The sequence below is a fragment of the Lepisma saccharinum genome, chromosome 7 (assembly GCF_977018435.1).
Source record: "Lepisma saccharinum chromosome 7, izLepSacc3.1, whole genome shotgun sequence".
Taxonomy (NCBI): domain Eukaryota; kingdom Metazoa; phylum Arthropoda; class Insecta; order Zygentoma; family Lepismatidae; genus Lepisma; species Lepisma saccharinum.
The window spans coordinates 92,344,662-92,365,514 of record NC_139235.1 but is presented as its reverse complement, the minus strand read 5'-3'; the positions used below and the strand labels follow the sequence as shown (position 1 = coordinate 92,365,514).

At 37.2% G+C, this 20,853-nt stretch overlaps 1 protein-coding gene across 9 annotated transcripts in view; it reads right to left on the bottom strand.

Annotated features, from left to right (window-relative positions):
- Nucleotides 1–3,134: 3,134 nt before the first annotated feature.
- The window catches only part of LOC145990020 (chromatin remodeling protein domino-like), a 195,899-nt gene continuing 178,180 nt past the window's right edge, over nucleotides 3,135–20,853 (bottom strand). For all 9 annotated transcript variants that reach the window (XM_083125625.1, XM_083125624.1, XM_083125623.1 and 6 more), the window contains 5 exons: nucleotides 19,491–19,625; nucleotides 18,202–18,396; nucleotides 14,096–14,281; nucleotides 8,739–9,029; nucleotides 3,135–4,873 (listed from right to left, as the gene is read on the bottom strand). In XM_083125625.1, coding sequence (XP_082981751.1) covers nucleotides 4,865–4,873; nucleotides 8,739–9,029; nucleotides 14,096–14,281; nucleotides 18,202–18,396; nucleotides 19,491–19,625 — 816 coding nt within the window. In that variant the 3' untranslated portion in view covers nucleotides 3,135–4,864. The remainder of the gene's footprint in view (nucleotides 4,874–8,738; nucleotides 9,030–14,095; nucleotides 14,282–18,201; nucleotides 18,397–19,490; nucleotides 19,626–20,853) is intronic.

Genomic DNA, 20,853 nt, shown 5'->3' with positions numbered 1-20,853 from the left:
TTTGGTCCCCTCTACATGAGTGTGTGCAAGCATGGAAGATAATTTTGTGTGTTCCACTATTTTCGCAAAATTATTCTTCATTCTCATTTTTCACAATTATCCAAAAGCAGGAGAAAAGGAATGTAATATAAGAAAAATACAATAACATTTGCTTATCTATCGACATTGCGAACATTTGTGTGTTAGGATGCAATGGAAAACATATTTCCCTTATCTGAAGTGCACTCTCATGTTCATGCACATAGTATGCATTAGAGTGCTGCATCGAGGCTTTTTGCTCGATCGTATAATAGTTTGCACGGATGACGCTACATGGCTTACGGAATCGACAGTTTCTTCGCTCGTTGCCCAGTAGTTCACGTACAACCGTAATTTGTGTGGTAGTGGACCTTCAAATAGACTTCGTGAAGTGAAAGATGCAGTGAAATTGAAACTAAAGTGGACATAGTCGTCATCTCCATGTTAAAATGTAATTTAGCCTATATTACCAATACATAGCAATATATGAAAATGAATAGATGATTATGGGCTGAAACTACCAGCACCAATTTTACACATATATTTGTAGGAATATTGTCACATTGAAATGATATTTGATGTTCTATAGATTCGAGCGAATCTTGCTCGACTGTGAGAGATTTGATCGAGTTTGAGCGAGCAACAGTAGTCCAATGCAGTACTCTAGTACGCATATTGATTCCTCACAGACTACTTTAGAAACAAAGATAAAAACTACGGTAATTGAAAGATCAACCAAATTCCACTTGTTTAACCATCAGTCCCCCCCCCCAGTACGCCTACTAAGTCCAAAACCGACGGTAAGAAGTCCTACAGATATATCAAGACATGAATTACTTAAGAATATTTTAAGAAATAAACGTAATAAGAAACGTTTTTATTTGGTATATATTTACAGTTGTGATGGAAACATTTTTAAGGCAGGAACCTTTACACAAAGGTTTCTTGCTTCATTATTCTCGTATTATATCCTTGCACAACCAAGAAGAGAGAGCTGACGAACTGTTTCTGAAAGTTATACATAAATGTGTATCCACAAATGTTATTTAATATACATGTTGCAAACTGTGGTAACAATTTGCAAAAAATGAAAATTCAGTACAGCAACTGTGAATACATGGGCAAGATGTTTGCAAGAGGAAATGAATATGTAGTTCTTACATTCTTCTAGTTATTGTAAATAAGAATAATAAATAATAATATATTAATATTATAATTGCGGAAAGTGCAATAACCAACAGTCTGAATGTTGATTTTATTTATTTAGCATCTATTTTCTGTCACTTTTTGTCTAAGTGACGATGAAAATAATGAAGGGACACTTACAAAGAACACCCATACCCAGCTATAGATCGACCACAAGGAAGAGAAGCTTCCATCAAAAGCGTTCGACCTTCTTTCCTGCCATTCTCCGGTGCAGTGTTGCCAGGTCAGACTTAAAAAAAATTGGCAATTGTTTTTTGGGTAAACCAGATCCGCTAAAAAAATGATTAATAGTAGCGGATGATTGCCGTTCTCAAGGAGGGAGGCATGGGCATGCACACTTGGGGGCAATTGCCCCCTAATCTTGGATAGCCGCATATACACCGTAATAGTTCTCCCTAAAAAAAAAACACCACTTGAGTTTGAAATTATCATGTTCCTGCATACCCATTATAATAATTGATGTAAATTACTGTGACTGAAATCAACCTACATGTCTGAAATAATATATACTTTTACGTTATTAGGTTAACATTCATTTTCCGGAAAGGGGGTGGGTGGCAGCCATCGTACTTACCCATAGAGGCACACAAGCGAAGTAAAATAACCAGAATAGATATAGATTTTAGATTGGGATAAAATACAACCTTCTAAAAATAGTAATGTAATAATAGTAATAATAACAACAATTATTATTATTATTATTATTATTATGTCCTAGCACAATTGAGTAGCATTTGGCATAATTTCACAGTTCAAATAGCACTTTTCATGACTGAGTGGAGTCCCACGTGCTCCACTGTACCTCTCCCCTCCATGCCCAAATAAGAATAAGGAGGCCCTTGGTGGTTGCAGCACCAGTTTATCAAGGAAATCTCCAGAGAAATCAATAGGCCTGGCAACACAGACTCAGACTGCGCTGAAGGCTCGTCCCCTCACCCCCGCGAGAGCGGTGTGGTTCTTCACAAGTCTCTTTTTTTTTCTGTGGTTACACCATAGGATTCGAACCTGGGGCTGCAGTGTCTCAATGTTGAGATATGAGTAGGGCCATGCAGGCTCCCAAAATGTAGGAAAAACATTTCCCATCCTGATCCCAACCATGGAAAATGACTTGCCAATTTTCTGGGATCTAGAACAGTCCAGAAATTTCGAACGGTCCTGTAAACGGAAGATTTCATAACAGAAATGCGAGAATGACCATTTCATGTACAAAATGTGTGTAGAATTTCAGATTTTCACAGTGTTATGGAATCCTGAACATTTCCAAACCCAATCGTTGAGATTTTAAATGCACAGCCTTACTGAACTTTCCGGACATGTCAAGTGCTGTAAGGGTATTACCATAGACTTGATACAATAACGAATAAAATTATAGATATTCTGGAAAATGTTTGGTTGTTGTACAAGACTGTTAATATGTATGATGACTGTTAATACTCTGTGATGAAATGTAAAAAGATGTTTGCTAGTAAGAGGAGGGGGGGGGGATGGAGACACACAAGCAACTACAAAGAAATGTCTTTGGTTGTGGAAGGCCCAAGAGGGGGTTGGTGGGGTCACAACCCCCCCTCCCAGCCCATCATTCCTTAAAAAAGAACTTCAAAGGCAGGAAAAATGGCCAAATTAGGGATAACTACTAAAAAAAAGTATATGTAACGCCACCCGACACCCTTTTCGATAAACTTGGGCATGCGACTGTTCTTGGCTTAAACTAAGGAAAGTACCATCTCAGGTTTTGCCTGGGAAGGCTAAAAACATGTCAATATCTTCCTCTGGGTGATTGGGTTTAGGATTTATACAAGGAGTATTAGGTTGCTAAGTAGACAACAAACCATTCTGTAGAATGCCTCGACTATTTACACCACAAATGTGCAAAACAATGGTAAAATGGAAAGCAACTTTTTTTTCTCTAGTAATTTATTTTCAAGCTCTTTATGTACAGTGAAGTAAAATTTACATGAAGTACCGACAATGGGATGGATCAATGAAATATGAGCGAAACGAATTCACAAAGACGACATCTCACTTTTATTTTTCTTGTTGAAGGAAAGCTCATGTTCGAAGCTTATTGGAAACAGTCTCGTATATGTGGCAATTTCACCAGTGATTAATACAGGTTTCTTTGAATTCCTTACTATGTACAACATTTTCTGACACAGTTTTGCGTGTACGTAAGTTATTGACAGTAGAAAAAATACTCTAATTTCTATGCACTTTATCCCCTATATTTCCGCATTCTGATCCTTACATAAATATCACCCACACAAAATATACTCAAACTATGTTTACACACACACACACACACACACACACACAAATATGTATGTATGATTCACACATACATATAACTCAAGCAAGACCAGAGAAAGACAAACCAATTTCACGACAAAGAGTATAATATAAGTGTCATTTCACATTGCATTTATACCTAATGAATGATGCTGTGAGAGAAATTTCTTGCAGTTTCCTCTTTTCAATACTTGTCATAGTCGTTTCTACCATTTCGATGAAGTGACTTTATGGCTACAGAGCTGTGGCCCATATTAACAAAACAGGAGTTCCGAAAACATGTCCCAAGAAGGCAATTCCTCCTATGTTAATAATGTGTACGTATGCATTAACGTACTTAAAAACATTCAAATCTCCATTCTTTTAAAAGAAGAATGTTATTATGAAATTATTGTTGTAACTCTGAAATGTGTCGATATAAGTAACTATGAGGAACCAAGAAACTTCGGAAATTAATAGATAAAAATGTTCAATGTCCTAATACTGTCATAAAATACTATGCAATTTTCGGGAGGATTGGTATATATTCAATGTACATTTCTTTTCTACATATTAAAATTTTATATGTGCAATGTTAATTTAATAGGGTAGACATCACAGTGATTTATACATTTATTTCAGAAACTGCACATGTATAATTCATATTATGTATACTGAATATATTTTTCATTTATATAAGTAATTCTGGTCTAAATCCTGATACATGTGTAGCATACCAACATGATAAAAAATAAAGCTTACTGATCAATAAGCTTGATAGTTAACACCTTTTGCACAATTCAGAATCTTAACAGTAACTAAAGAAAAAACAATAACTCTTTCTCTGTTCTTGCGCACTACACTTATAAAAGAAAATCACACACACACACACACACACACGCACAAGGATGACAACTCAGGCACATTCAAAGTACAATAGTAATACATCATCCTCACGGAACATAATGAAATGTTATATTACATGCCATCAAAACAGATAACAACAACATTGTTATTAAATATCAACAACCAAATAATATTGTTAAATTCTTCCTCATTGCTATGATGTCATATACCTGACATCGCCATGTTCAAAAACTACTGCAACAGGCAGTGAAAATTTAAAAATGATCGGTGATAAAAGATGCGATTTGAACAGTCTGAGACGTAGCACAGGATTCTTAGAACCCCATTGGTTTATGACTGCAACGAACCAATGAATTAACTACAAATGTATGTCATGGATTTAACAAATTAACCAAGCCAGTGAAAAAAACACTCGTAACAAGAGAGCCTTCATGAAACACGATAGAATGAGGCAGAACGAAAAAGAGAGAAGTTTATCCACATTAATATTCTCCTTTCTCCTTTATTTTCACTGATTCTGTAAAAGAAAACAGAAAAGAAAAGATTATATATATGCAAGTGATTATTTTAGTAATATACAAAAGTGTCACATTCATAATCTAAACCAATAGGTGGTAATTTCCAACTGGAAATCAAATATCAGTACAAAATGGTAAAGTTTCAGGTTCAAAATCAGTATGTAAAATGGCATTTCAGTGTAACAATGGTACATAAAATTACAAAATTTAATTTTAACTCTATACTTATTACTAGAGGCATGCATATTTCATTTTTGACGAAAACACGAAATGTGAAATAACACATTGCAATGTTAATTTTTCATGTTTCTGGAGGGAGTGACGTGCATTTTTCTACCCTGTTTTGTCACGAAATGATGCCAAATGAACTGCAAAATGTGAAATAGACTCTTAAACATGAAATGTAGAGTTTATTTACTGACACAACACTTTCTGAAGTGTGAGTTATAGAATTCACAGAAAATTGATTAATTCTGCTGTAAATAATTGAGAAGCAAAAACGGACCCCTTTATACAGGAATAAACGTAATACTCTGGTAATTACTAAATGTGCTATTAGAAGGGATATGTTTATTTTGTGTAATAAGTAGAGACCGGATGTTAGGCAAAATGCCTATTCTTTCCTGTTAGAGATATGATGAAAACGAATGTTGCGAAGGCCAGGGGGGAGGGATTAGCTTCATTTAAAGGCAATTTAATTTTGCCTATTTCATACGATATTGCCTATATTATTTCATAAATGCCAGATATTGCCTATTTAGGCATTTTCTTTAAAATTGGGACATGGCTGAACTCTGTGCATACAATTTCCTGTTCACAGGATTAGTTTCCGATGCTCCCAAGAAATTTAAAAATAACAGTTAGCGAGTTATTGCAGCTAATGAGGACTTGGACAAATTAAGGGCGATTCAACACATTCTGAAAGGTGAAAATATACAAACTGAGTTAGATCCACATGTTCTCGCGTGCTTTAAGTATGCTCCGGTAACATCTGTGGAGGTTGAAAGATCTTTTTCAATTCTGAAAAATGTGTTGTCCGATCGCAGACATAACTTGTCGGTTGATCACCTGAAGAAATACCTTGTTGCGATGTGCAACCACAATTAGTGCTTCTTATTCAGAAACTGCCAAACCGTACAGTACAAAATTGAAATGCATTTAAACAGGTTCTTAGTACGAACTGCGGTGTGGAATATATAGTGTAAATTCTTTAACTGAAATAATCCTGTGTGCAGTGATAAAGTAATTTGCGTACTGGTTGGAAGTAGCCAACAATTTCATTTGTCAGACTCTTGTGTGTAGCCATTATACAATGGAAAATTTTGGGTTGACGTGACTCCCGTTTGCAGTGATTTATTAAGTATAATATTGGACTCCTGTCTCTAATGATGAGCTCCTGGTTTATTTTAAGTAACTATAAAGAATGTACAGGTATGTTTCTATATTTTTAAACACTTATTTCTTTTTGTATGTCTATCTTCACTATTTTGAGTTAAATTCATTGCCTATTTGTATTTTAATGCCTATTTTACTGCCTATTTTAAAAATTATAAGTGCTTATTTGCCTGCCTATTTTATATGTTTTTAGTGCCTAAACATCCGGTCTCTAGTAATAAGTGCAGGTTTTAATCAAATTTAGGATTATATTCACAATTTTAAAACCAAAATGTATTTTCTTTACTGCTTTTGAACCTGAAATTGGGCTTGTTTTTCTACCGAAATTTTGCTTTCTTATTTACAAAAACTATTTGCCTCTACTTATTACACAAAATCAATGTAATAACACATTCATCCAGTTCACCTGTGTGAAATGAAAGTTGCTTGATGTCAATAATTTGATAGACCAGTGATTCTCAACCTTATTCGAGACAATGGCCTGGTAAATTCATTTTTAAAAGTCAATACCCCAATATTTTAAAAAAAATACTATTCTAATTTTTGAGACTGTATGTATTAATTAATATTTACTCATGAAATTAAACATTAACAAATAACAATATAATCATAGAGCTGTAGTTCGATTATGTCTAAGCTTAACAAATAATATTTGTTAAAGAAAATTGTTGCGCAAACTAAAATTACATGTTTCAGGATAAGCTCTTACAGCCCGTTATAATTGATTCCAGAGCCCTGTACCGGGCTGTGGCCCACCGGTTCAGAAACCCTAGAATAAGAGGACTCCAAATAGCTCCCATAACACTAAAGAAGTTCATAATAAGTACGGCGGAAGAAATCAAAATAGTCTTTTGTATTGGGAAACTACATTCAAATATCTTATTTCTGGAGTCAAGTGCACATATTCTCATAGATCTTTGTTAACAAATTTAACAAATGGTTTCTCATTAATTTAAATTAAATCAAACTGTTATTATTATTCTAAAATGTTTCTAATTATGCAACTACTGGAATTATATTATTAGTTCAAATTTTCAATTCACATTTTGCTGCAGAATTGGAGTTCTGGGATTTGGCATTACTTACAGGATAATTTTGCAGTGGTAAATAAACTCTGTATTTCACAATAAAATACTGGAAAATGTACTTCACACCTCGTGAAAACATAGGCATAAACTGAAAACGTGACAATTTCCCAAATTTTTGGTGTTGACCCAGCACAATCACAATAATTGAGGGGCTACTTGCAAAGAAAAAGAGATAGGCTGTTTTTTTTTTTTTTTTTTTTTGCATTTAGCTTTTCAAGCGACATTTACAAGCACATTACAGAATCCATGATGTAGACACTTTTTACCTGCTAACTAGGAAGTGAAATCATAGCCACTAAAAGGTTCTAATATAGGCACTGGGCATCTTTGTCAGTTGCACACATATTGGACCCCCCCTTCCCCAATTTTGAGATGAAATTGATAAAGGGGTATTCCGTAAGGAATATCCATCCACAGGTTGGTCTGGTTAGTGTCAAAGTTGGGCCTTCAAGATTTGGCATCATATGCGATTCTGAAATCCAGTAAATACACTTTACCTCATTTTCAGTTTTCTCAGCTTGGTCCCCTGCAAAATGTAAAATTAAGGTTCCACTGTGTTAATTAGTGATTCAGGTTCTTCATTTAATATTTACACATCATTGTGGAATATTGATTATTATTATTGGCAAATTTTATGTCAGTACTGGCAGGAAATTTACATTGGCCCATCCTCACAATATTGATACGGAATTACTGAAAATTATACACCCTTACCCTAGAAAAGTACCAGTAACTAAATTTGAAGCAATACTTCCCAATATCAGCTGCCATAGGTTCTGGATGAACTACAATGAGACTTATCGCCCACTGAGACGCGGAGAAACGTGGCAACAGAACTTCTGTTGTCTGCTTCTATTGAAATTAAATGGTGTAATGGAACACTACACAGAAACGCATGGAACAGAAGTGTGGAATTTCCGTGCTAGAAGTCTGCAGGTTTCTAAGGTGGAAAATTTCCATTGGCCGCGTTTCTTCGTTTAGCCCCAGCAATCATCATGCTCAACCCCGCTGTAGCTGAGCAAGGAAGATCCACACGGTGGTGTGGTTCGGAGCGTGGCGGAACAGTACATGGGAGAACTACCCACACATGGATTTTTCTACTTGGATGTTCCAGGTGGTGTGTCTCCGGCTTCTCAGTGGGCGATCAGCTTAACTTCCATGTCAAGAAAGACATTTTATGTTAGTGAGCTTTCAGACTGAAGTACTGTGCTACAAGTGACATGGAAGTTTCAAATGGAAGAGACTACATGCACGCAGTCAACACATGCAACTTGTCACATCACTCCGATACGAAAGGTTGCATTCGTTTCTGAAAATTCAAGTAACACATGTCGCTTGTGGCTTCTCACTTTAGTCTGAAACCTTCCTTACAGTAACTTACGGTATCCTGCGATCCGTGCTGTAGCGTTTGACCTGCCAGCGATGCAGTCCCTTGAGCGCCTGCCACTGTGTGAGCTAGGACCTGCTGTGCAGTGACGATCGGCTGCCCTGCAACCTGCTGAAGAGGCACCGACTGAACGGTTGAACTGGACACAGAGCCTTGTTGCACTGCCACGGCCGTGAGAGGGGACGCTGCAATGGTCGTTGCGGGAGCAGAGGTTTGTATTCGAATGGGGCTCTGTGACTGCCTCACAGCAACAGACACGGGCTGACACTGTAGTGCAGCTGTTACCTTCAAAATGGAACAAATGAAAATGTAGAGCAATATGAAACATGAAGGAAATATAACGGTGCACAGTGGTACACCATTATAATCTGATTAAATTATAAAAACACCATCGACATTGAAATAATTTATTCACTTATTATATAGTGTTCAACAGCAGTTCAACACAGGTTGTTAAATTTCCTTTTGGTAATTTCTGAAAAAATTATAATTCTTATGTAAATTGCAGCACTGTCTTGGAAGTTTAAAAATGTATAAAAAATAAAATGTACATCAATTTGTGCTTACAGTAGCAATATAAAGTGCTTACGATCACAATAAATCATACATAAAAACATCTAAAAGACAGAATTTATCAAGTTTTGCAAGACAATTATGCTATCAGGTGATATTCTTGACGATTAGAATTCACATTTGTCTGAAAAGAGCATGTTTAGATTTTAATGTAATGACAAATTCATGAGAAGCACCTTAAATTCTAGGTTAATCCTAATCTTTAATCCTACTCTTAAATTAGGTAATTTCTTGTAGCCATATGTATATGGGAAAAATCTAATAGGCATCTAAAATAACCTTTTTTCCTCTATAGGTGAAAATCTTATAACTAACATTTTAAACATGAAAAATATTTAAAAACCTTTGATTTTGTATCAAAGTATATTTATACTGTGCAAATAATGTTTTATAGTAAATATATATATTCTACAGTTTACACAAATAGATTTTACATATGTATACAGGGTGCTCGGAAATTACCCTTACAAACTCCTAGGGCAAGTAGAGGGGACTGGGTAGACAATATTTGGAATAGGAACCCATGACAATGTGTCGGACGTGCCTGTGTTGGTATGCAACCGGGTAGGAAGTACATGACGTCAGAAGATCACCTGATGACCTAAAGTGTAATCATTTATTACAACCATGTCAAATGAGGTGTTACGTAAGGTACAGAAGTGAATGACGTGTGACTCAGTACATAATACAAACAAATTTATTTGGTAACAATGCCAAGAGAACAAAAAAGAAACGTACTATTCATTGATCAACACCTGTGTCGACAGAGGAACGCAACAACTTGTAGACATCACGTGCCATCAGGTGATCTTCTGATGTCATGTACTGCCTACCCGGTTGCATACCAATACAGGCACATCCGACACATTGTCACGGTTGTAGCACGGAAAATGTACGTTTCCGGACATGTGTTCCTATTCCAAATATTGTCTACTCAGTCCCCTCTACTTGCCCTAGGAGTTTGTAAGGGGAATTTCCGAGCACCCTGTATATTTTCAAAGTTAGTAGCCTGTGACAATAGGGAATTAAGGATGGGTTTGGCAACACTAAAAGCGAGTAGGGAGGAAGAAAGTGGATAAAAAAGGTGATATTTTGGAGCAGCCTGAAGACAGTCTTAATTTTGAGCTCAAGGACTAATTATTGAATTTCAGTATTGGAAAATGATATAATGACACCCTAAAAATGTGTGTGAATAATTTTTGGCTGGCTAGACTCTACTTTACGTCCTTATCTGCATGGTGATTGCTTCTTTGCGTTCGCGGTGTGCGTTCGTGGTGCGGCAGCTGGCATCTCTTCGGGTAAGTACCTTTTTCTTTTCACACTTTCTGTTCACGATAACCCCACTAACCATTCACGGGGACGAGGTATGCCTACGAGGTTAGGTTAGGTTCCATTAGCACTCATTTCACCCCCTAAATATGTGCTTAATCATCGAAAAAATTCCTCAGTACATTCAATTACACATATCCGGACAACATAGGTTTTTCTCGATTTACTCCTCCAGGAAATTTTTCCTCGCTTTGGGATTAACGTTGTTGAATTACTTATAAAATAAGCTTTCCAACGATATATGACACGTATTCCTTAGGGAGAGGACGTAAACTAGAGTCTTACCATTTAGCTACCTGTAAGTCCAATATATTGCTTGAACTTAAAGTCAATGGTGTTAGAACAAGAGGATTTTCAACAGATGCAAGTTTTTGCACATTCAGCAGATAATACTTTTCTACTAAGTAAAAATTGATGATAACTGAAAGTGAAGACTTTTAAAGTATTTGGATACTACAAGCAAGCATTAAATGACTTAGTTATTTAACAGGAGAATCACAATATATGTGAATGTTATGTGCTAAGTTTGTTAAATTTTTCTTTATTGGCCAATAGTTATCTGTAATTGTATATATGAATCTGTAAAGGTTGAATACAAGAGTAATTTATTGAAAGAGATTTATGTTATTTATGAATTGTTATGTATGTATATTTTTGCATGATAATGAGTTAAAGATTAGCCTACAATATTCCCATTCCCTATGAAGGCATAGCGCTCTTACATGTGCCACCTTGATTTGTAGTAGTAATACAAGGCCAATTGTAAAACTGAGGCAAATTAAATTGAATATTAAAAATGATGATGATGTAAAAGAAAGATATGACTGGATTCTTCATCATCTTACAAATTGCTTGTCATTTCAATTGCTAGTTTTTAAAGTGCACTCCCCCAAGTTACGTAAGTAATGCATTCCGTAAACCTTTACGTAACTTGAATTTTACAGAAGTCGAAATTGTAAATTATTTAAGTGTAACTTTGTAAGAAACTGCAATATTTATTATTATTATTATATGCAGGGGCTGCCCCCTCGCCCCTCTAATCGCTGCCACTGTATGTGTGTGTGAATGTGTGTATATATATATATATATATATATATATATATATATATATATATATATATATATATATATATATATAAATCAAAGGTAAAAGGGAATACTCACTGGACAGCAGAAAAATTCAAAATTTTCGCTAATTTCGTGGGGGTATGGGTTGGGTTGAGAGGGGGAGATAGGGTGGGCTCAGGTGGGGACATTACTGGGTGGCCTTGTTCAGGCCAAGTGGAGTGGTTGCACTCATGGCCGATATATAGGCCCTCTTCCATCTTTTGCGAACTGAGGTGTTGGCTGGTTGGGGTAGGAGATGGATGATCGCTACCCGGAAGCAGTCGTTGAAACGGATGTTGTGGTGGTTGGTGTGGACAGCAACAGTGAAGTCCAGGTTGTGGGTGGAGGAGCGGTGGTTATTGATGCGGAGGTTGAGGGCAATTGATGTTTCCCCCAGGTAAAAATCACCACAGATGTTGCAGGTATCCTCATTACCTCTCACACCCTCCAGGTGCACACGGCCACTGGCAAATTTACCCTCCATCCCAAAAGGGACCTGCCATGCCTCAAACATAATCTATATCCTCACCTGCAACATCTGTGGTGATTTTTACCTGGGGGAAACATCAACTGTCCTCAAATTTTCGTAACGGTATGTCAGATCTTCAGGAGTAGAGACGTTGTAGAACTTTGTGACAAGAACGAACAACCTCCACAACAAAACCAACCTGAATCCCTCTCAAGATAAAGCCCTTCAAGATCTCCGCCAGAACCACCACATCAAAATCCTCCCAGCTGACAAGGGGTCCACAATGGTGGTCTTGAACTCTCAAGATTACCTGGCGGAAGCCACTCACCAGCTGGCCGACTCCACCTACAAAACCACCACGGTCGACCTTTCAGCCACTCAACTCAACAGAATCAAGGACTTTATCCACACCCGAGGTCCCCTTGAGGGCCTGACAGCCTCCACCATATCCATGCTCATCCCAGACAACCCCCCCATCCCCACTTTTTACCTGCTGCCCAAAATCCATAAACCTGGCAACCCTGGTACACCCATCGTGTCCAGTTAGACCCAGTTACAATTCACCTTCTGAAAGAATCTCAGCCTTTGTCGACTCCCACCTCCAGCCTCTTGTTAAAGCTCTGCCCTCCTACCTCCGGGACACCAGCCACTTCCTTCAGAAAATCAACCCTCTCCCACCATTACCTGCCAACACCGCCACAATCGATGTTACTTCTCTCTACACCAACATACCTCACTCCCATGGCCTCTGCCCCATAGAATCCTTCCTCAACAACAGACCAAAACCCCACAACCCCAGCACTAATTTCCTGACCCATCTAGCTCACCTTGTCCTCACGTGCAACAACTTCACCTTCGAGGACAAGCACTATCTCCAAATCCGGGGCACAGCCACGGGTACCAGAATGGCCCCGTCCTATGCCAACCTGTTCATGGGCAAAGTTGAAAAAGAGTTCCTGGAGACCCAATCCCTCAAACCAATCTGGCTCCATTTCATCGATGACATCTTCATGCTTTGGACACATTGAGAACCTTCCCTGACCACCTTCCTAGACAAACTTAACCACTTCAACTCCATCAATTTCACCTGAACCCACTCCACCAACCAAATCACCTTCCTGGATGTGGATGTGCACATGAAGGAAGGACATTTGGAAACCTCCATCCACATCAAACCTACCATTTACACTACATTTACCCAGATTTTGCCAAGATATTGGATACATTTTCAAAATTCCATGGCTTTTCCAGGTTCACCAGTTCAGTGGGAAACCTGCCACTTAGATCTTCTTTTTAATAAAAACAGAATGCCATTTTCAGCATGCCAAAAACAAAAATGATGTAACAATTCTATAAAATAAATATTCTCAAGAGATTTTACATGGTATACAGTAGAGTGCTGCAGCGAGGGCTTTTCGCTCAAGTAAATAACTCTCGAATAGGCAAAACAATTGGTATACACTTGAAACCTGGAAGTTCACGTATAACTATAATTGGTCTGTGCTTGTGGATCCTCAAATATGGATCATGAAGTGAAAGACGCAGTGAAATTTAAATTTAAGTAAACATAGTCATTATCTCCAAGTTAAAATGTAGTATAGTCTATCTTACAAATACATAGCAATATATGAAAATGATTATGGGCTGAAACCACCAGGGTGGATTTTTACACACATTTGTACGATTATTGTCAGATTGAAATGATATTTGATTCTATATACTAGTACTCTAGTGTGCATTGTTTGAATTGAAGCAGAGAGAAGCTGTGGAATTCCCTTCCTCCTCTTTCTAAATCTCCACATTTCTAAGTTCATTCCCAATGGAAATCTTAACGTGGGGAAAGTGAGAACTGTATTTGATGATATTCAGTTACCTGTGAGAGCAGTGTCTGCTGCTGTGATGCTGACGCTGCTGGAGCCATTTTGATTGTCCCGGCGAGAGCCGATGCCAACGTGGAAGCCACGCTAACCTGTGGTCGACCTGAAGAATCTATAGTTACATTCGGAACAGCTGTTCTTGCGCCAGATGCCAAGGCCTGTGCTGCTGGAGCTGTAACAACCTGTTAAAGAGTTGACAATAGTTTAAATCCATAATCAAGTACACACGGCAAGATGTAACCTTATGTCTGTATCACTAATATTCAATTCAGTATAAATAAAACACTAAAATTAAGACTTTTAGCCTGTTAAAAGCTTCGTGAGTAAAGATGAAATATTATAACACCATTAAGCCTTGTTTCCATGATTATGAAAAACTAAATATGCTGACCAAGGCAGTAATTTATTTTATTAAAAACATAAACTAAACGTAATGTTTCAACCTTCTAGCAAGGTCTTCTTCATACTCTGTATCAAGTACAAAAGTAACAAGATACAAAAACAGGGCATTATATATACTCAAACATTACTCCCTCCATGCTATTAGAAAGTTGTTTGGAACTTTCTAGCAGGTGGCTTTCACTTGCCAACTGTACTTTCACCTAAAAGGTGTAATATTCACGTACTCAAGATTTCATCCGTGAATATTACACGTACCATTGAGTACGATTATAGAGTTCATTTGTTAAATAAACTCTCCAACCCAATAGACGGTAGCTCCACGTCGTCTGCTTCGTGTCTCCGTCTATTGGCCATAACAAAAAACTACTCTTTCTCTCCCCCCCTTTTTTTTTCTTCCCCGACGATTCCGATCGGGAACACAGCAGTTCGCATTCAGACTCCACGTAGTGCCTTGTCAGCCCAGCAGCAGCGGCACGGGGAAGCTCGCCTTGAACTTTTACTTCCTTCGGAAACCTATTGAGACCACGAAAATGGAACACGTTCAGTAGCAGCTGCAATTACGGTCTCAAGTGGAAATACTTAACTGCAGTTTTTGGTACCGGAACAGTTGAGTGTACTTGGTTTACGACTAGAGCTCCGAAGGAATACATATAAGGTAAATTGGACTTTAATATCAAATATTCCCGTTGTCTGCTTGCTTGTGGAACTGTTCCTTTTTTTTTTTTTAATTTTTTTGCACACGTGATCGACGTATGTTATCCATCCTTTCAGTTTTTGGACTTGTTCCGTTGTTGCAATAACGACTACTGTGAATTTGAGTGCTTGCACGATTATTACTCCTAATTATCGTCGCAACGAAGACTTACAAAAATGCCTTCTAGTGTGAAGTGTTCGTTTTGAGCACGCTGCCCGTACCAAACGACAGTAGTAGTAAAAAGGGGCTTACTTAAATGCAACCACTCCTTTTTTTATTTTGGTTGAGCGCGTGTTAAGTGACAGAGGAACCATTTGGATAGTTAATAGTGTTGTTGAAGAGCTACTGGGAGTTTATCCTGAATTGCTTTAACTACGTCCCCTCTTTTTGGTAACCAGTACAACACACCCTGCATTTTCCGGTTTCAATCCAGTACCACCAAATAACCAACACGGTAGCATCAACGGCCATGCAATAAAAATTGCATTACAAAAAAAAAAGAGAAAGGAAAATAATTGTAGTCTATTACTGATAAGACAGGTTATCATTCTTAATGCTGTTGATATTTGTATATTTATAATGCACTTGTTACGATCGTAATTACTCCTTGGGAGACTGAATTGTTAACCAGAGTCCTGATGGACCTTTTTATAATAGTTATTGAGAACAGACATTAAACAGATTGTTAAGAGGAAGTTGAATTGTACTTATTTGATTAGAAGTTTTTACCCCCGTTATCTCTGAACAATCTTTTGTTCTGGTTGATTAGATTATCGCATAATAAGCCAGGATATGTCTTACTCCTGGTAACCTCCTTTGTTTTTGTTTTTTTCTTAACAGGACTAAATCTTAGAAACGCCGCATTTAACTTTATTAGCGACGTGTGAGAAGGGCGTAAGTCATTAAATTGATATGTGGAGTGTTATCCAATTACTTACGCTAGAGTGTTCTTGGTCTTGAATTTTAGCATATCATTGTCCCTATCGATTCTCATTTCTTGCAGCATTATTGACAAAATAAAGGGAACGGAATCATTTGATTTCGACTGTTCCATCGGATTCCAAAGTATACTGGAACCTGACGTGACCTTTCTGTGACTTGCCTTGTGTTTGTGAATAGAGGCCCAACAGAAATGTCGCGTCAGATTGTGTTTGTGACCCTTGTATGGGTGTAGGCGTTGACAATTGTAATTTACCGCGCGCTTCCAGTATAGTTTTACCATCAATTCGGGCAAGTCAGCATCCTCCCCAATACAAGCGTTACAAAGGCTAAACATAATTACTACAATATAGAATGTGGTTGGACTTTTTATTTCACGCTCTTTTTCCTTCATTTTTATCCCTTCTCCTCTCCTCTTTCTCTCTTGTCCTTTCCACTCTTTCTAACACCTTCTTCCATTCTTTGTTTCACGTAAGTCCCCCATTCCAGTTCATTGTGTCTTCTTCACCTTTCTTCTCTATTTCCTTGGCTTCCTTCCATTTTCTCACTAGCATTCTCTTCTCCCTTCCTATATGCTTAGCCTCATCCCACTCTATGTCATGTCCTGTTTCTCTCGTGTGTTTAAATATCGCTTTTCTCTCTCCCTTAAGTCGTACATCATCCCTATGTTGTTTCAACCTGTCTTTCAGCCTCTTTTTCGTTTCTCCTATGTACACACTCTGACATTCTTTACATTTCACTTCGTAGATAATCCCTTCCTCTTCCTCTTCTCTGTTTTCCTTTTCCTTGTTTGCATTTTTCACTATTCCTAAGATGCTTCTCCCTCCCTTCCTGTAAGTTTTAATTCCTGCTTTCCTAAGCACTTTACATATCTTTTCTGTGGTCTTCCCCATACTCCTTATTCCAAACCTTCTCTCCTCTTTTTCTTTCTCTTCCAATTCTCCCCTGCCCATTTTCTTCCTTCTTCTGTTTATGTCCAGTCTATCCTGCTTCTCATAGCCATTGTTTTCCAGCTGTTTCCATAAGCTATTTATTTTGCCTTCTTTTTCACATTCTTTCATGCATATTTTCTTTATTCTGTCCTCCATATTCTTTATAAAATTTCTTTTTGTCACCTCACTTACATCACTTCTTTTGTGGCAGAATACCCCTGCTGCACACTTCTTCTGATGCCAAGCGGTTTCAATTTCTTGTCCTCTCTTAATTTTCATCAATATATCTAGATAGCTTAACTTGTCTTCTTCTTCTATTTCAAGATCCAATAATATCCCTCTTTCTTCATCTTGTATTTTTTTATTTAGTTTTTTTATAAAGATTAAATGTTGAAAATTAAAATATTTTCGCTTGTTTTATTCAAATTGAAATGAATAAGAGTGATTTTAACTTACTCAACTCTCTGCATGATTCAATTTAGACTTCACATAATTTTAACCCTGTAGTAGGCATGCAAATTTCTGTAACATATTTATCATACTCCTATAAGGGGTGTGGGTTCGACCTGCTGACCCAACGTCACCCCATTACTGGTTGAAGATCTTCACACCTCCAGGTAGGATTGTGGGAGGGAGACTAGCAGTCGGGAGATAGGACAAGGGCCTTACGGGCTGTAGAGCCACGGGTTATTATAATTATTATTATTATAAAATATTTTTATCCAATTATATGCATGAATTTACCAAAACTTTGATTTAGAATATTCAAGAACTATATCATAATACCAAAATACATGTTATCTAATAAAAAAAAAGTTTTCCATGCAAAATTTGTGCAAAATAAAAATAAAATTTGAATTTTGCATAATTTCCAAGATATTTAGATTCCGTGAAAATATCATGTGGCATTTTTGCACACCCCATGAAAGTTCAATATGCCAGAAAAGTATCGGCTGGTATCGGTAGATGAATTCCAATCGATACTTTCCGATACATCAGCATCAGTATCAGCTCAGACTAGTAGTTCTGCTGCACTTCTCAGGGACAATTTACACAATTAATACTTTATTGTTTTGTGGCACACTGGAAGTTCTTTACTGAACAGCAAATGAAAGCAAAATGAGTCAACTCTAACCTGGATAGTTTGCTTGAGAGACTGTTGCGTGGCACTCACTGGAATGACCCTTGTCTGGAGATTCTGCCCCGCATGCAGAGTGCCCGTGACGGTGGCCCCTGCTCCGGCTGCCTGCGGGGCTTTGGCTAATACTGCGTGAGAGATTACTTGAGCGGTGGATGCTTGAGTCGCGACAGACTGGCCAGCAGCGGACACCTAGGAAACAAAGTTTTAGCATATGAATTAAAAATTAAATCAAAAGCGGTAAATAAAATGAAATTTCGCTGTTATAGCGGTATATAAAATGATATTTTGGATTTGAAAATGTGAATATGATCCAAAATTTGATTTAGAAACTGCACTATTACACAAAACAAACATATCCCTTCTAATAGCACATTAAATCATTACCAGGATATTCCTGTATAAAGGGATTTATTCTTGCTTCTCATATATTTACAGCAGAATTAATCAATTTTCTGTGAATTGTATAACTCACAGGATACTTCAGACTTCAGAAAATGTTGCGTCGGTATATAAACGGTAAATTTCGTGTTTAAGAGTCTATGTCACATTTTGCAGTTCATTTCGCATCATTTCGTGACAAAACACGGTGAGTCCCTGTCAACAGTATACATTGTTACTCATGCAACATTCGACTCACAACTGCAGAGATGCGGGGACGCAGAACAAAGGCAAATGAAAAACCACTGGACGAGTTATTATATCGTGGAGGTCCATGCTGTTTTGCATCCTTACAGGTATTTGTACATATATTTTCACACAATTATCTCAATAACATTTTTTTTTATAGGCAACCCTTTGGGGCCTCTAGTGACAGAACCCAGGATAAATACCATATATTTCTGGAACCAAGACGAGGTTTTTTGCCACAATTTTGTGCCCAGAAGTATGGGAGGGGGTCTGCTTTCGTGGCATATGATGTGGAGGTTTTCTTTTCTTTACTGAACAGAACCACAAGCCACAATGATAGTGGCAGTGACGCTGCCGATTCTGTGGACCATTCCAGTGAGGAGGAACAAGTGGGATCTGTATCTGACTAAGGAATGTCTGTATCTGATTTTATTTTTTGTGTACCAGTACTTTTATTGTCTCCTTCAGTTACTTGTAATAAGGTAACCATTTGCAAGTTTTGAAAATTGTTTTTCTGTAATCCCTTGTTATTAAATTGAGGGGGGGGGGGGGGGTCGTAGTTTTTCATTCAGAGATATACGGTATATACAAAAAAATAAGAATTGTTGTGGCAAACGAGACCCCATTTTCAGAATATGCTACTGTAGTTTACTTACATGAGCAATATGCTGCACAGCCTGTGGCTGTACCTGTTTTATCACTTGCTGTATTTGCTGCACAGTCACTGTTGTCGGAAGCTGCTTCTGCCCTTGGACTATCAGCTGTGCAGGAACACCAGTCTTACCACCAACCTGCACAAGGCAAGAAAAACAAAAACTCACAAATCTTATTAAAATACACCCAAATTTCAAATCAATTGTTACAGCAATAAGTAGATATTTAAGAGCAGCAGCAAATCTGGGACGACCTGATTCAGGGTGACCACTCTAGGACCATGATAAAATTGAAGTAGAATTCCCAGTTTTGGAGGCGAACTTCCCAAAAATTCAAGAGTACAAGCAGATGTTTTCTCCACTTCAATCTTACCGCCTCTCTCTACCCACGCACAGATACACACAAATATACTGCTGGACAAAGAAAACCGGACACCTTAATATTTGACATCTGAATTGCAATGACAGCTCGCAGGTATATTACAGAATGTTTGGCAGATCATGTAGTACTATATGCACCATTCATAAGCTTGGACTTTGTTTATGAATTCGTACTTAATTCAGTTTCTGCAACATTTAGTTAGCCTTCGAATCAGAGCTTTTATCGACCCATTGCGTTATCACAAAAAATGCAAGTGTCCGGTTTATTTTGTCCAGCAGTGTATATTAACAATATAAAGAGTCTGTGTGATTTGAATGTATCCAAAAATTCCAATTAAATTCAATTAAACTGCAAATACATTTAAAATATTTAATTTAAGATGTCATTTCACATACTCAAGACTGGAAATATATTTACAAGTACAAGTCACAAATGTTACAGGATATACAAATCTACGAAAAATTGTTAATTGTATAAGAATTTCAAACTTAAATTTACCTAATTAACTTCAGTCTTATTTTTTCTTTGATAAAAATAAAAAACTAAACTGTAAAAAAATGCCTAAGGGTATTTATAAATATGTATAAATTCATTGGGATTTGGATTAATAAGAGTAGCAATTTTTCATGTCTACAGAGAAAAATTCACGCAGAATTCCTGCAGCAAATAATTCACAGAATTCAAAGAATTCCTGGCGAGTAGCCACCCTGTGATTACAGTGACTGCATTAGCCACTGTTTAATCATGGTATAGCTTACACTAAAGTTATTGTTATTACTGAGATACACAACGCAAAATTCTGGAAATTTAATTAATTTTGTAGCACAATAATTTTATGAAAATTGGTTTTTAGGCTAACTTGTATAACACCAGAGAAACTTGATAAAAGTTGAAGATAATAGATGTGTCCATTACCATAAAAATGTTCTTTAGAGAATAACTTAATTCAATTTAAAATATTTTATGTAAGGTCTTTTGAAAAAC